Raw genomic sequence first — 16829 nt, 5'->3', positions numbered from 1 at the left:
TCTGCGTCGTATTTAGTGAATAATTTATAAAAGTGGTAATACAAACCATTATACGTTCCTGTCTGTCAATAAACTACGCTACATATTTTGTAATACAATGTATCATCTTACTATTATTGAGAGATTTAAAATATTAAAAAAAGAATATTAAAAAATCCAATTTCATACATACCATTCAAAGGCATTGACCGCGATTCGTTGCAGCGTCTGTGTGAATATCAGGCTCGTGAACATGACGACGCCCCATTAAAATGCCGTTGACTCACTAAAGGAAATATGTTTGTATTTTTAAAATATCTTGAATTAATATCTAAAATTACTTTCAGTTTATCTGATTTTTAGAATCATATAAAGGCATGATACCATTCTACAATGTACTTACATGTATACATTCACGGAAGGAAATAGAAAAGTATTATTTATCTTTAATTATTTGACCCTTACCAGAGGTATAATAAATATTTTGTTCCCAGAATTTATGTAAAATAAGAATAAATCCCTTAAGTGAAAACAGTGTCGTCTTCTCGCCGAATACATTTTCTTGGGTCTAATGTAAACGAAATGAGAATTACATACCAAAATTGGGTATCAAATTTTATGAACGAATTTTATTGATAAAGTGAACAGATATTTTAAACTAATTTAGATTAAATTAATGTAAAATTAATGAAGGGTGACAGAAAAGTTTTTTCGGCGTTTATGTAACATAATTAAAAATATATTAAGAGTTTTAATTATTTATAAATTATTCAAGATGCCATACACGGCCAACATGCCATAGAGACGTAGCCCACGTTGGAAATTTATCTTTAAGTTCAAATCTGAAAAGAGAAAATCCGTAGAGAAGATTGATAGGAGGAACCGGCAAGCGCAGCGTATGACGTCCACCCGTAAAATGGACAGAGGACCTCGTCAAGGTTTCCGACGGAAACTCGTCGTCGTTGATGCAGGCCGCTTCCTACCGATCCTTTAGGAAATCTACAGGAGTGGACATTCTACAGTTGAAATCATTAATGGTGATAAAAAAGTACCAAATTATTATTATGATATAGCTTTAAACATCATAAATTTTAATATATTTGTGCAATAACTTACTGGTAAATGATTTGTTCATTTCAAATTGTTTAGTCAAATGGGTGGGTGTAGAATTTTTCTCTGATCGGCAACAGCAAAGCACCAATCGAAAATATACTCTAAATCTACAAACGAAACAAATAAATGTTAATTAAACATTTTTAATTATTGTTTATTTTTAAATTTGTTAAAAATAGTTGGTATTTGACTGAAAATTTAAACAAAACATAGGTATTTCTCCGTTAGCCGTTAGGCATAAATGTAATAACCATTTTTTTGTGTTTCGGAGGAAATCTTTTTGTTAAAAGCATGGTCATGCCTCTGGGGGAAGACAGGGTTATGTGAGAATGCTACCTACTAAAATACCCTCTGCAGCTGCCCTCTGCATGCTGGGAGGTATTTCATTATCTCCGTTAGTAACTCTCATTCTTCCAATAGAATCTCGCGTTAGCCCGTCCCAAGGTATGCGTACTTCACGCTACCTATGAAACTCTCATGAAGCCATCTGGATAGTTCGAGACCACGCCGTTCCATTATCCACCTCAGAATCGAAGTTAAGAAGAGCATAGGGCCCTCACCCTAAACACTCGCGATTTCGAATACCCTCTTTCTAATAGAGAAACACCTTTCTCCGGAAGTCTGTCACGTGGTAAGTCCTTGCACTGACAGTGTCATCGCCGAATTCAACCTAACCATATCCAAATTTGTTTGCACTAATTATTTATCAAAACTAATCCGTATTAGCAGATAGTTTTATCATACAACTGTCAGAACAACGTTTCAGCATTCTGCTTAATAAAAGCATTAAAAATTAATTTTGAAAGTATCATATAATGTTATATTAGTTTACAAAACCAAAGAGAATATCTAACCAGAAGGTTAAACGATACACTGCCTGATACATGCCTGAATCACTTTGCGGGTGCACTCGACAACCTATTGATACATTCATTAATACCTTTTGGTGCGGCTTTTACAATTTACGATGCCTTTATGACGTTCACAAACACTCACATCTTAGTCGATTATGATTAAATAACAATTCTGCTTCATGTATTTATTTACATATACACAAATTGGTTATCGGTAAATAATATTAAATAGAACAATTGAATAATCATTTATAGCTAAATGAAATACAAGTGAAGACATTAAAATAAATGATGACACTATTGCTATCCAAATCGCTGTACCACGCCTATTACACGTGGAGAGACGGGGGAGTATAAACCGCTCTATTCCGTCAATCCGTTTTTTCCGACAATACTCGCGGCAACGGCTTTTAGCCTTTTTCCTTGGCTTCGGTATAGTGGTTTCGGTAATACTATACTAATAAGGTTACTGTAACAATACGTTAACTTTTTTGAACTGGCTGCTCTGCCCAAGATTTTCTTCATATTTTGTATTAAAAAAATATTTAAATTAGAATGAAGGAATCAAATTGCTCATTTATTCTGCAGGTTATCATACAAACTAACTTTTGTTTGCGATAACAAAAATAAAGTTTTTGAGTTCACCTTTTGTTCATTATCTTTGTGGGTAACAAAGGGAGGATTAAATGTGCGGATAACATCAAGTTAAACAAGATGGTTTCGTTCTTAGTACCTAATACTTTTAAAAATACGAAATTATTATAAAAAATATAGTTATTAAATTAAAATACTTACTTATTACTCATCCAATAGTATATCAATGGATTGAACATAGAATTAGCCATAGCAAGCCAGTAGAACGCTAGGTAAATGTGTTGGGCAAAAGGTGCTGATGCAAGGGGCTGGTGATGATATACTAGCACAAAATACGCATGGTACGGTAGCCAGCACAAGGCAAACACCATCACCACGAGGACAAACATTCTGACCACCTGAATAGGATAAAAAAATTGTCAGTAATATTTGAATTGGAAGCTATTTTATAAAAGGTTTTCATTTTAATCTTTCAGCGTCATACTTTTTACGTGAACCAATTTATCAATTAATATTACATCAGTTGATGTTTTACAGACCATCACAACTAGAAAATAAGCGAAATAAGTAAATATAGGTTAATTAGTCATAGATGAAAGCTTTAAAAAGTCAATATATATCACATTTATCAGTAAAAAAACTTTTACGTTTTATCAGCTATTTCCAATCATACTTTATAAAGTCCCTTATGTGAGTTGATAGCAAAACTTATAACAAACACTCTTTATACATTTTTTTTAAAAATATGTATTTGTTTATAAACAAAAAATTGCAATATATCATTACTACTAAATGAGAGTATTATTGAAATGTAACTAATTAGAATCATCTGATGATGAATTTGATTCACTTCAATTAATGTGTATTATTTTCGTAAAAGAATAGTGTTTACAAGTAAAATATACACATTTATACGACAGCACTCAGTGGTAAGGATATTAAGAAGTGATGAAAAAAACACAAACCTTTCTTTTAGATCGAACTATCTGCATTTGATGATGCGTGCACTCCCCAATGGCATGTCCCCGGAGCGCCGCGCTCATTCGAGCATAAGCCCAAACCATAACAGACATTGGAAGCACATACGTCACGGACAAGAAAACTAAGTTGTAGCTACAATGAAAAAGAAACAAACGTCCTTTTAATAAAAGCATAAAAAATATTCATATGTTACAAATAATTAATAAGTCATATTACAATTGACATATACACCCTTAAAATTGAATATGCAAAAGGAAATTTGAAGAAATTAAATGAAGTATAGGTGCTAGGTCTTTATGATTCTAGAGTGAAGACCACTGGCCAGCAGTCACAGGATTGGACGTCCATCAACAAAGTGAATAGGCGACAGCCAAAAGGTCGTCTACCTTTTGGCTGTCGCCTATTCTCAGATGCAAATCGCATCCAACTGGTCCTATTGGTAATCTATGGAATTGGCCCAGCCATATCTAGCCGTGGACTTCCTATTGCTGAAATAATGTTAAATGTTATTACTATATCAGATAAGGAAGTGTACAAATATATATAATATTACTGAAATAACAAGAAATATCCGGCCTTTACTAACGTACAAAACTTCTCATCTGTCAAGAAACATAAGCAATTTATAACTGTCTCACCAGTAATCCATTTTTGATGTAGGGTAACTACCGTCGGGCCATTTAATGAAGCATATCTCTCTTTGGCCATTTATGTATCTGAAAATTTCAACAAGTGGTTAAACCTGTAAAGGTATGGTATATTTACACACTCTCTAACACAGATACACTCTTTGGCAAACGATGTAATTTTTTGTTTTATGTAATATAAAAAAAGTATTAACAAACGTAATAGAAGCCACCGTTATCTCTGTACATCTCTGTATATTACAGTTCATAAGCAACCACAATAAAAAGCAATTTTTTTTAACTTAAATCTAAACAATAGTTGTAATTCGAACCCAGTATAATAAAATGAACAATCTAGCAGTCTTAAATATATGTCTTGACTTTGTAATTACCATTTAACTTCAAATCAAGTAATTCTAGAAATATATGTTATAAGTTATGAATATATGTGATATATGTACATATATATTTATGTATATATTTATGACACATATACGTAAATAAAGGCCTATGCGGAAGTTTAACAAAGGAAGGAAGGTTATATTTACAATTTTAGTAGCATAAAGGTGTTTACAAAGAGATCGTCACGGTCGTCTACCCTTAACCAAATTAGGTTAGCAGGGCACAAATAAAGCACAGTTACTTTTATCTTTATTATAAATTATGCTGAAATCCTACCCCTAACAACTGCTCACAGCGAAAAAATAACTTCTAGAATAACTTAATTTGAAGTTAAATGGTCTTAACAAAGTCCACGAATTTATTTTACATTGCTTTCCTAGCTTCGTTTGTAATTAAGATAGTCAATTTTTAAAGTCATGTATTTTTTATTACGACGAATTGCATCCAGTAGATGTCAAGTGCATAAAAAAGATAAGGCAATAACTGGCTGATGACGACGAGTCATACTACCGATTTTATACAAGTAATAATTTAAAAAAAAACAGAACTTATAGGCGTAAACAAACATAATACGTACATACTATGCGGACGTCAATTAAAAAGACATAAAATAAGCCTATATCCATCGCGTAATTTCTTGAAAATTGTCATTAGATAAAAATATCGCCAGACACATATTTAAGGTTTTGAGTATTAAACTTTTACTTTTTATAACGCCTTGATTCTATTTTCGACGACACGCAAACGATAACGGTTGATAAAATTTAATTTTAAATATCAATGACATGTGAGGTCAGCATATGATATATATGAGTTCGTAATGCACCACCTACTAAAAAGAACTAAGAACATATTGAATGGGGTTTGGAATTGTTTTTTTCACAATTGCGTCAATGACAATTTTTTTTTCTTTAAAATTAGAAAAAGTTATTTATAAACATCTTTATCGTGAACACACTCCGAAATAGAGTAATATGTCTTTTGGCAGAGCCTGTACTAAATAAGTTTCTTGAATTTGCCAAGAGATAAACGCGTCGTTTATTAGTTTAAAATCGTATACATTGATCTATGAATGAGTGCGAAATTTTATGGAGCCTGATATTGGATACTGCAAGTTTATTTTCTTTCCTTTGATTACGTTTGTGGATATCGCGGTATCTTTCTATTTGTCTATTAATCAATCTATTTGTAATTAATTTACTAGGATTTTGTGTACATCGTCTTTAATCTCGTCGTCTTTAATATTATAATACGTCACTAACAGGTTCAAACAAATATAACAACTTTATATAAATTAAAGATAATAGCTAAATGCTTTATATAATTTAAGAAAACTTTAAAAAATCAGGCTATGAAAATGGGGGAAAATCTACTGAATTTACATAATCGTCTAGGTTTAAGTAAAGTTCGCAAAACTTATTAAACTGTTAAAGCTCCAAAAATTGTTCAGGGTATATTTTATATATTTTTACGAACGTTAATGTTAATTATTATGTTATATAATATTATAGCCATTAATGATAAGACTATCGATTAAAAAATTAAACAAATATATTAATTTCGATTATTTTTAACTTAATGGGCGTAAGTTATGTCTCTATTTCATCAAAAACTATACGAAAATACGCGAACACATTGTTAATAGTTAATAATACAATAGATTTCTTTGTATTATCTTAACATATAACCAGTTTTGATAAGAAAATAGAGACTCCGAAGAATAAAAATCGATGTTTCACTGCCTTTTATTGAGTCGCCAGCTCTCTTTACGTTGTTATTTTCCTTCATTTATGTACAGTGCTACTCGCAGCAATTCCAGAATTCCTAAAAACCTTCAAATTTACTTCATTATATTATTCCCTTGCATAGCAACTTCGATCACAATAGCTGCTTATATGTAATTATTAAAAGAATTTTATGTAATTATTGAAAGAATAAATATTTTATAAGAAATATATGTATTTGGTATCAGGATAAACATTAGTTAGAATAATTCACGGTGTCGAAGAAAACAAGGCTCACCTCCGAATAGGAACATATTTTTTACTCTTTATTACTTTCTCCGTGTGTTAATAATATACATTTTAAGAAGAGTAAATAAATGAAATAATAAGATTAACATGAGAGTGTGAGCATATATTTATATATGCGTGGGTGTGTGCATGCGTATATACCGGCATGAATGTTGCAAAAATAATTAAAACATCTGTCTCTAACTGTAGAACGTTTGACGTCAATCTGAACCAAAAAAGACGTAATCAAAGAGGTTTTATTCAAACTACAACATTATGTATTATAAAGCATTACAATGAAATGAAAAAAATGTATCAATATTATTATTAATTCTTAAAAGTTAAATCTATTTATACAGTGAGTAAGTTGAAAAACGTTTTACTAATTTATTCTTTGCAAGTTTTATTTTATTATATTACGTTTTATTTTTTTATTTATATTAATTTATTATAGCAGCTATTTAATGTTTTTTATTTAATTATATAAGTACACAGCAATCGTTATTCATGCTTTGATTTGTTGTTATATCTCAATAAACAGACTTAATTACAAATTCTTTGCTATAAAAATTCAGTAACAGAATAAAGGAAAATCCCCGTATAGAATAAAGAAATTTTTTACTTACTTCTTTGTGTAAGTGTCTGAATACATTAATGTCGGTAAAGCGAGCACAACGCTAGAACACCATACACTGAGGAGAACCGCGCGAGCAACTTTTCTGCTAAGTCTGTGGTGCAAAGGCTTTACTATAGCAACGTACCTGAACAAAATAAATATTCATACATTAACCATTTTGAACCACCTGTTCAATTTTAAACAGTTATTTTCTTCTACGCAAGAATAAGGTAATTTTAAAGATGATATTCAAAGGTATCATTTGTACATGAAAAATTGCAATAGCTTTGCTATCGCCGAAAATGAAGGTGCTATTTGTAAGTAAGTATACGTGTTTGTAAGTATAACATACACTGAAAACTCGAAAAAAAGTATTTTTGTTCATTAAATTTTACTAAAAACAGCAGCAATTATAAAACTAGCGTTTTATAACCGTAATCCAACTTTCGAAGCACTTTTCAATCAGATGTAAAGAAAACTTTTTATACAACACTTTTACTGCCTTTTTGTCTTTGCTCTCTTGTAGGTTTTTAATTTTCGTGAACGAGAAAATGTCACACAAATCAAGTCTATGAGATGAATGATCAAAATGTTTAACCGATGTCGTGTCTAAGAAGTCCCTCTTCTTTATCACGAAGTGTGTGAACGTCTTGATGGTATGAGGTACCAAACACGATACAATTCTCTGTGAGCTTAAAATAGTAATACAGGGGACACTTCACCTTCCACAGGTTGTTCTTAATTGCCTGGTATATAATTCGTCGGTTTTGTTTTATTTGTAACTAATAGCGCGTTTTCTTCCGTAACAGCAACTTGACGTCTACATCTTTTTTCAACATTCAAACTTAAGCAATAGCACTTAAGTCGTTAGACCAGATACTGATGCTAAATAAAGCCCTTCGTTTATAAAAGCTAATTGAAGTCGATTAAACTACTTAGGATTTAAGTTGTACTACATAAGAAGATATTGCTGTCAAATGTACCCATCGTATATTCTATTTTTTTATCTTTTAAAACAGGATAGTTTTAAAAAAATGTACAGAAAATTTTTAATTTGCAAAATAGTACAACTGCGAATATATTACAACTGTTTAAAATTCAATTAATACTCGCCAGTAAACTATTTATAAAACTTTTTTTGAAACCTATTAAAGTAACCCATTCTTTATATCTAAAAATAATGTATAAAGCATGTATAAATTCTTTTACGTACCTATCTACAGTAATAGCCACAAGAGTAAAAATTCCGGCAGACACTGTAAGGTTAGCCGTAAAGTTACTTGCTCTGCAACTAATAGAGCCAAACGGCCAATTTGCTGTTACTAAAAAGATAAAATTGGGGGCGCCATTGAGAGTTGCCATCAATAAATCTGCAACAGCTAAGTTAACCAGAAAACAGTTGGTCACTGTTCTCATCCGTCGATGTGCTGAGGACAAAATGAAATTATTTAATAAAATTAAATCAGAAATTATTAACAAATATCGTAATAAATCATTGTAACTATATTTCTTTTATATGAATTACCTTATAAATTTTCTTTTGTACAAAAAATTAAACTCACCCAGTACAATCCAAATAACTAGACTGTTTCCAATAACTGCAAGTAGTAACATGACAGCAAACACAACGAACCAAGCAAACTGTCCCCACCAGGGTGGGCTATAGGGTCTCCTGCCTAGACCCATACAGTTACCTAGGGTGACCCTGTCAATAAATACAAAAATAACAATAATACATTAAAAGATTTTTGTAGAAAACTTTTTTGTAGATGATATTAAATACTTTTTGTTTAACTACCACAAAGGTCATAGTCAGTTTCAGCCTTATAACAAGTACAAACGTAACTTAACAATTTGAGGAAAATAAAAACAAACTATACGAAACACTTCAAATCTCTAAAGAAGTTATAAAATGTTAAAAAAAAGTTTAATCAGATTTTGGATTGACAATTATTTCCTGCACTGTACACGTTTTTTAAAGGGTTTTAATAATAAAAAAATTGTTATAATAGTGTTTTTAAATGATTAATCGCTTGCGGATGTGCAACAGCGTGTTCATTCATTCGATTGACAAACGCAAGTAGACGCCTGAAAACAATGTTCTTTCTCGACCTTTGGATCTATTATCCAATATGCAACACAAACAAGAGGATTTTATAGTAATATTTAAAAAAAAAATAAAACATAACAGCTAATAATATTTGAAAATGTACTTTTTTTAGATTCAAGTATTTGAATATTAAAAAAAAAAACTAGAAATAACCATTGAACCTCGGGCTTTCTAAGGTTTATATTATAGACTTGAGGCCAACGAAATTCAGGTACACAAAATTATTTCCTATTCCTTTGAGGATCTAGGCACATTTCCGAGTAGGCTGACCATGGCCTTTGTTTTTACACATTATTTTTTGAAGGAGATAGTCTGTTATTCTCCGCATTATCACATTCTTTGATATTGTTATGAGCACATTGTTGCCCTCTCTTCTCTTTTTTAATCTAGAATAATGCGGATACTCAAATTTTGAACACTAGATGATTATTACATATTTTAATATATATATAAAACTTTGTGCAACATTCTAATACAAAAGTCGCAAATTGATTAAACGATTAAATATTTATGTCGTTGTGAATATGCAAAATTACATTTCATATAAAAATTATAGAATTTACATACCAAATTGCTCGCTTTTTAGTATCTATAACATGGGTAACAATTATTATAAATAATTACTTCAATACTTCTCGTTACACTACTTACAGCATTACTTGATGTAATAAAAAACCAAGTATTTAACGCACTTTAAAATTTCTTTTTGTTATAAAATATGATGACGGGTAGTCATCAGACACAATAAAGTCAACCAATATGTTTATTAAGCCTTAAAAGTGTATGTACATTTAGATTGTTAAAGATAAAAATATTTTTTCTTATGAAATAAAGAATGAGTTTCTAATAAAAGTTATTAAAGGATAAATTAAAACAAGAAAAATCTACGTTAGAATTGTTTAATAATCAATCGATAACTTACTTCAAATCAATATTCTCCAGGATCTGTTTGGGTAATAGATCCAACAACTGCGTCACATTGAGATCGTCCCACGAAGTATCACGTCCCATGACATGTTGCGTGCAGTTGAAAAAGTTCAAAAGATCTATCTCCGAATCCATCTCTTCAATTTATTGAAGTTATCTTTTTATTGCACTTAATACAACTAAAATAATCACTAGTAGCCACAATTGCGCTTTAAGTCACACACACACAAACAATTCCAAACTCCACAGGGTGATTGATTTTAAGTGTAAAATCTTTTAATGGGGAAATCTGTAGTTCATTTGTTCAATGTTAATCAATGTATAGTACAACCTATCCAAAAATCAATGATTTAAGAGAATAAATAACGTAATTATGTTGAACGGAATAAAGATGATGCATATAGAAATAAATTATTATTTACTCTACTCCTATGTCTATGTATAAGATATTGGCTTGTTAATTCCAATAGAAGAAAAAAAATATTATAACACATTGTAGAGTAAGGTGATTAACACTTTACACAAGGTAAAGACAAATTGGTGTAAAACTTTAAACATTTTTGCTGACAAATGAGCTTATATAAGTAAAAGCTCATTTGTCAGCTAGTTAACGGGCGGAGGAAAAAGGTACAGCCCGATCACGTGTCTGATATTCCTTCGATGAAGTATACGCGCTTAGCGGGCGGAAGTGATTTTTGGTGAGAAAGATAATGAGTATTTACAATTTCTAGCGATCCTAACGTAGCGGCGGCGTTCGAATTCAATTTGGCGTTCGGACGAATTGCGGCGAATTTAAATTCGAACGCCCAATAATAATATAAGGTAGTAGTACTGTAGCCGTAGTGGTCAGCAATATGGAGCGTAAACATTACAAGGTATATTCACCTGTAACAACCTTTAAACCTTAGATTTTCTCAAACACTTTTATTAATTTACCGTTATGAAGCTTTGTTATAAATACCTTATTTTATATATAAAGTGAAAAAAATAAATAAAAAGATCTCAAAAACTCTTAAATGAAAAAAATTAAAAACTAAAATTGCTGTCGCAACATGAATTAACAAAAACTTACAATACTTAATGTCACAAAATACTGTGAAGAATAAAATTAAAATTTGTTTTTAATGTTAATGTACGCTTTAAACATTTCCTTACATATTTTTAATTTAAAAATACAAAGAAAGAGACTTCTTCGAATAAAGCTAGTACTGACCAATAAAATAACTTAGTTCTGATCAAAAACAATATACATAAATAGTTACTACTATAAATATGAAAATAAATTAGATACGCAACCTTTTCAAAAGATTTGACAAGAGCTGTCAAATTAATGTTTTGACAGCTCTAATCAACCTTTTAAATTAAACAACTACCTGTGATTAATTTCTCCAAATATAATTTATTTTCGAATTTATTGTATTTAATAATTGAATTATATGAAATGCTTATAATGCCAATGATCTAAGCGTTTTCTGCTATTTTTTTATTAATTATTAGGGTTTCTTTTGACAGTCAGCTTCATATCAATCAAGGTTTCCAGATCAATGAGCAATAAATCATACAAAGTATTATTAATATTGACATGAAGTAATTCTTTTTGCAATTTTTAAACCCATGAATCCCATAGGCTCATCAGATTAAACAATAATTTTTGACGTGAGATCGTCTTTTACGTTCCTCTCTTTGAATAAAATAAATGCCGCTGAAATATTCATAAGACAATGTTTTCAAAAGCTTTGCCCATAGTGAACTTCCTACATTCTCTTTTGTTTCCATCCACCCCTTTATATTCACATAAAAATGTGCCATGGTCTGCGAACAACAGAATGTCTAAACACACCCGCAAAACAAACACCCTCTTTATTAAATACGGGCATAAGACATGTTCTTTATTTATTTCATAAAAAGCGTTTCACATTTATAGAACCAAGGTTTACAGAACAGCAAATATTTTATTATAAAGCTTAACTTAAGCTTTTTGGGTAATGCTAGGTGGCAAATTATCCTAATAAAAAGTTACAAAAGTATTTTCAGAATACTTTACTGCTTCAGTGTCATTCGGAGAGAAAAAGTAACGTAAGACTCAATTTCATCTCAGCAATGACGCCTTGGACTCTGAGTATAAAATCGATGTAATTTACTACCGGATGAAATAAAAACACTTATCTAATCGTATTTAATTTTAGCTAGTCTTCTATAATTACATTCAAACAATTTTTAATCGAAATTTAAAATTTGCGGCATGAAAACGATATATGATGTGTCTTTTTATTATATTTGTACATTTATTTGAGGGGTTAAAAACGTGAGTTAAGCAACGCTTAAGGGGGTGTAGGTCAAGAAAAAAATAATTAAGTAGGTAAATATGTACATAATTACTTCATTAAAAATTACATTAAATTGTTTTAAAAATGAGACTTACATTATTTTATTCAAAAATATAGTTTTCCGTACGCAAACAGACATTATCTTGGTTTCAACCATGTATATTCATCTCTATTCTTTAAAATCTTTAATAATGATACAATACCCTGACCATCGCGAATCAAATCAAGAGAAAATCATAATACTATCTACAGCGTATCAAATGTTAGCCTCAACTGCAGGCCATGCCCTTTACAAGATAACAGAAAATGCACAGAACGGAGCTATAGCGGTACACCTAATCTGGCAACCGTTTGGAGGAGGCTTCACTAAAGACTGCACCTTGAGGATATATAACTTCTAAAATTCCTGAATGTGAAATACATGTAGAGACTGCCAAAGTATATACTTTCTTATTTATTAAGGCCGTTTATAAAACATAACAAAGAGCTTTGATTCTGGTTATTTTGAAATAAAAGCAATAACAAATTTAGAAAAATTATCGAAACTTTACTAATTATCATTAAATAGAGTTTAGAATAAATTTCTAATATAGTTACTACTTGGCTTTTAATTTTATTCATATAAAAAATTATTACTAAAAATTGGTGTGGTCCATTTTTAGACATAAAAGGGTTATAGTTGAATACAATATGTTCTGAAAGAGTCCTTATAGTAAAATTCTTGTCTTTGAGTTCTTAATAATCTCTTTTTGCTTTACAGCAAAGAGTACTCAGTAACAATACTTAAATAAATGAATTAAATCCTTGGAAATATCTATTTATTTGTATTAAGCTAGTATAATCCCTAACTGAAATCTTCTCATCTACCATATGCCACGTCTAAAAAGCGGGTTTAAGCAGCCGGAACATGATGAAATTGTATTATGAGTACTTAGCATCAAAATTTATTTACCTCAAATCGTTTTAAATATTAGTAATTGGCTCTTTCGAGTCCCTGTCAAATAAGCCTCCGTAACATTCAGAACGTAGTAATAAAAGTGACAATTTTTGTACCTTACAAATGATATCAAATATATACTCTGGTCATAAATATAACATACCCTTCGTCTTTAATGACCGTAGAAAAACATTCAGGGCAAAGAAGTGTTGATAATGAGTACTTTTTACTTTAAAATATTTTATAAAACATCATTATTTATTTTTAAAAGCACTTGCTGTCTTTTATAATTAATTATATATAAAGATTAATGATTAATTAAGTATTTTTACACATTATTTCAATAACTAAAAAACAATTCAGTTCCAATGTAAACTTTATAAGCCTTAAACTTTTTAACACTGACACTTTAAATTATTACTAATTTATAACATAGTTTAGAATTAATAGAATCCTAGTCAAGTCCACTTTGAAAAAATATATATAAAGTTCGGTCAGAATATTCTCCTCATAATTCTCACTAAAGAGCGCGCGTGTAGACAACGCCACGCGCGAGTCCTGACTAAACCGTGAACTTCAGCTGACGTCCGGTATCAAGAAGGTCCGTGTAATAAATAATATAAAAAGTGATAACGTTACAAATAACTATTTCATTAAATATTATCTGTATATAAAAACTTTATAAAAATGTTTTAGACAAAACCATCGAGTGATAAAGGCCAGAAATAAAAATCGAGATTGAAACGGATCACGATCATGAAGGATCTTAAAATGAAATGTTTCAAGCATTTTTATTATATTTATTGAGAAACGTGATGAATATTAAAATGAGCTTTCATGAGAGAGATTCGATCTTCAAAGCAACATTTGAATCTGACACAAAAGATATCAAAGTTATTGATTCGCATCTTATCTTTCAATACATAAAGTTCATTAAGTGCAGGCAAACATCATTCTAGTAATAAAATTTCGACAAAATTGTAACTTAAACAGTATTTTAATTATCTTTTAAAATACATTTCATTGCACCTTAAATTAACTACAGGCAGTCTCAATGCTTACAAAATTTTTAATATACAAACGTTTTGTAATATTTTAACGTTTTCAATTTTATTTTGTTACCTCGCGTAACTTTCGGAAGAACCCAAACATAGGTTATCGGCTGTATTTTTACAAATATATCCAACAGTGACTATAATTATTTATGGTTAGATTTTTATTGGAAAATGGTCATATTTTAACAGAATCTTTTTATTAATGAAATAAATTACGTGTTAGTCAAACAAGGCATTTCATTATCTTTGATATTTATTTAAACCTTTTTCATCGACTAAATTACCCATGTAAACGGAGGACACGTTAATCGTCTAGGCAAGTTGATTACTAATAAACTAATACGGCAGGGTTAAGTTCCTAAATGTGTTGTCCCTTTTTCTTAAATTGAAAATGTTTAAGGAACGAATTATTAACTAACAAGAAAGCGTAATTATTGACAAATTATTGTTACGTCGTATAGACATTATTGTAATATAAATATCACTGCAAATACTTTCATTGCTATGCTAATAAAGTTATTAAGCTTCAATATGAGAAACAAAGTTCCTATAAATCGCTACGGTACCTCCACTCTATCTCGACGTATAATACTGAGAGAAATCATGATTCATGGTTTTATTACTACTTACTGAAGCACTATACAGAAACATTATGCTTTATATTACGATCATTTGTCAACTTGTTTTCTATACTCCGACCCATGTTGACTATCAAAGGATATTTTACGCCTGATGTAGACGCGTCCTGATACATTGATCAAGTAATGATTTATCAATGGACTTTCTAAAGTAATTATTCTGGAATATATATTTTATACAAATTTTATCTTTTTTCTTTCGTCTATTTTGTATAGATTCAAATTAATTACTGACCGTTATGAAAATTGATTTTGCAAATAATGCTTATAGTAAAATAAGATATTAACCATCGCAAGGTTTCTTATTGCGCAAAAATTAATTTCTATCTCAAAAATATTCACGTAGTATTACGTTTCGTAGATTTTTTCAAATGAATAAGAAAAGTTGAATTCATATTTAAAACTTTATTTATATATATATATATATATATATAAATAAAGTTTTAAATATTATTAATTTTTATAATTAGATTAATAATGGTTGATTGAAAAACTACGTTAGACAGATCAGAGTTAGTCGTAATAAATATGTCACAGGTTTTATATATGCATAAACGGATTTGATCATATAATAAAAAGTTGGAATTAGAACACGGGCCAAGAATATTATAGTTGAATTCAAATTTCAAATGTTTTATGTAAACAAAAATTTTCAATTTTTGAACTTTACCAATTGTTGAACTTGCACTTTTAAAAATATGTACGCCTAGAGAAGACTAAATTACGGTTATCGCGGTGCATCAGTACGGTTACAAATCTGCATTCCGAAGTACACAAAAATTTGAATACTCGCCAAAGATTCCTTTATCGTTCCATTAAACGAGAAATAAGTGTAGAAGACATAAAAATAAATGGTTACCCCCGCACTGCCTGGATTCAATCTGTGACAAATTTCACAATAAACATATGACATGAGAAATGATTCGATGCACCTGTATTCCTATTTTTATCGTAATCATCAAATCAGCAGATAGACGCCTACTGCAAAACGTAGGCCTCCGCCATAGGTCGCTACGATGACCGCTCCGTACACTATTCACATCCATCCATGACGTTGGTCCATCTTTTTTTTAAATATATAGTAGAGCTAATTGGCAAATGGGGAAAATCCTCCTGGACACCTGGGAATATTACCCAGGTAGTATCGGACTCTAACCGACTAAAAACCCATTTGCCACTTCTCCCCTCTTTCCAAATTGATCCATTGACATGGAGGTCGATGCCTTTTGTTCAGATCCTTCTTTGTATTTCTAGGTCAACGTATTTCCTCGATTATTTACTTATTGTTTATGTCTTACTTACTATTATTTATCGTGCTGGCCTTTGTTGCTGTTTTTTTTATACGTTTTGTTTTTCAATTTAAGTATCATGTCTATATTCACTATATTCGTTTCGCTTGTTTTATTATTATTGTGATATTTTTTCCCTTTCCCTTTTTCTTTTTTATTTTATTTTATTTCTTAGGCCTTCTTTTCTTTCGATTTATCTTTTACTTATTACATAGTTACTTATCGCTACACTATTACATGTTACCTGTATATATGACAATATATACATTTTATATATTTTTCTTACCTAGTTTGATTTCTTCGCACGGCGTCTTCCGCCACCCTGGCGCAGAAATCAGCAAAATCACTACGCGTCGTCTCACCTTCCGG

The 16829-nt window shown here is 30.3% G+C and overlaps 1 protein-coding gene across 1 annotated transcript; it reads right to left on the bottom strand.

Moving 5' to 3' along the window:
- Positions 1 to 218: 218 nt before the first annotated feature.
- Positions 219 to 10349, bottom strand: LOC137925983 (tachykinin-like peptides receptor 86C). The gene is made up of 9 exons (XM_068769496.1): positions 10210 to 10349; positions 8740 to 8882; positions 8391 to 8604; positions 7188 to 7322; positions 4160 to 4237; positions 3506 to 3653; positions 2742 to 2938; positions 1096 to 1199; positions 219 to 265 (listed from the first exon to the last, which is right to left on the bottom strand). The coding sequence occupies exons 1-9, from the start codon at positions 10347 to 10349 to the stop codon at positions 219 to 221; spliced, it is 1206 nt and encodes a 401-aa protein (XP_068625597.1).
- Positions 10350 to 16829: the final 6480 nt, after the last annotated feature.

Source organism: Battus philenor, unplaced genomic scaffold, assembly GCF_028537555.1.
Source record: "Battus philenor isolate CCGP_79_NKW_IND1 unplaced genomic scaffold, ilBatPhil1.0.hap1 SCAF_10, whole genome shotgun sequence".
NCBI lineage: Eukaryota > Metazoa > Arthropoda > Insecta > Lepidoptera > Papilionidae > Battus > Battus philenor.
The sequence above is the reverse complement of the archived record's forward strand: the minus strand, read 5'-3'. Positions and strand labels throughout refer to the sequence as shown.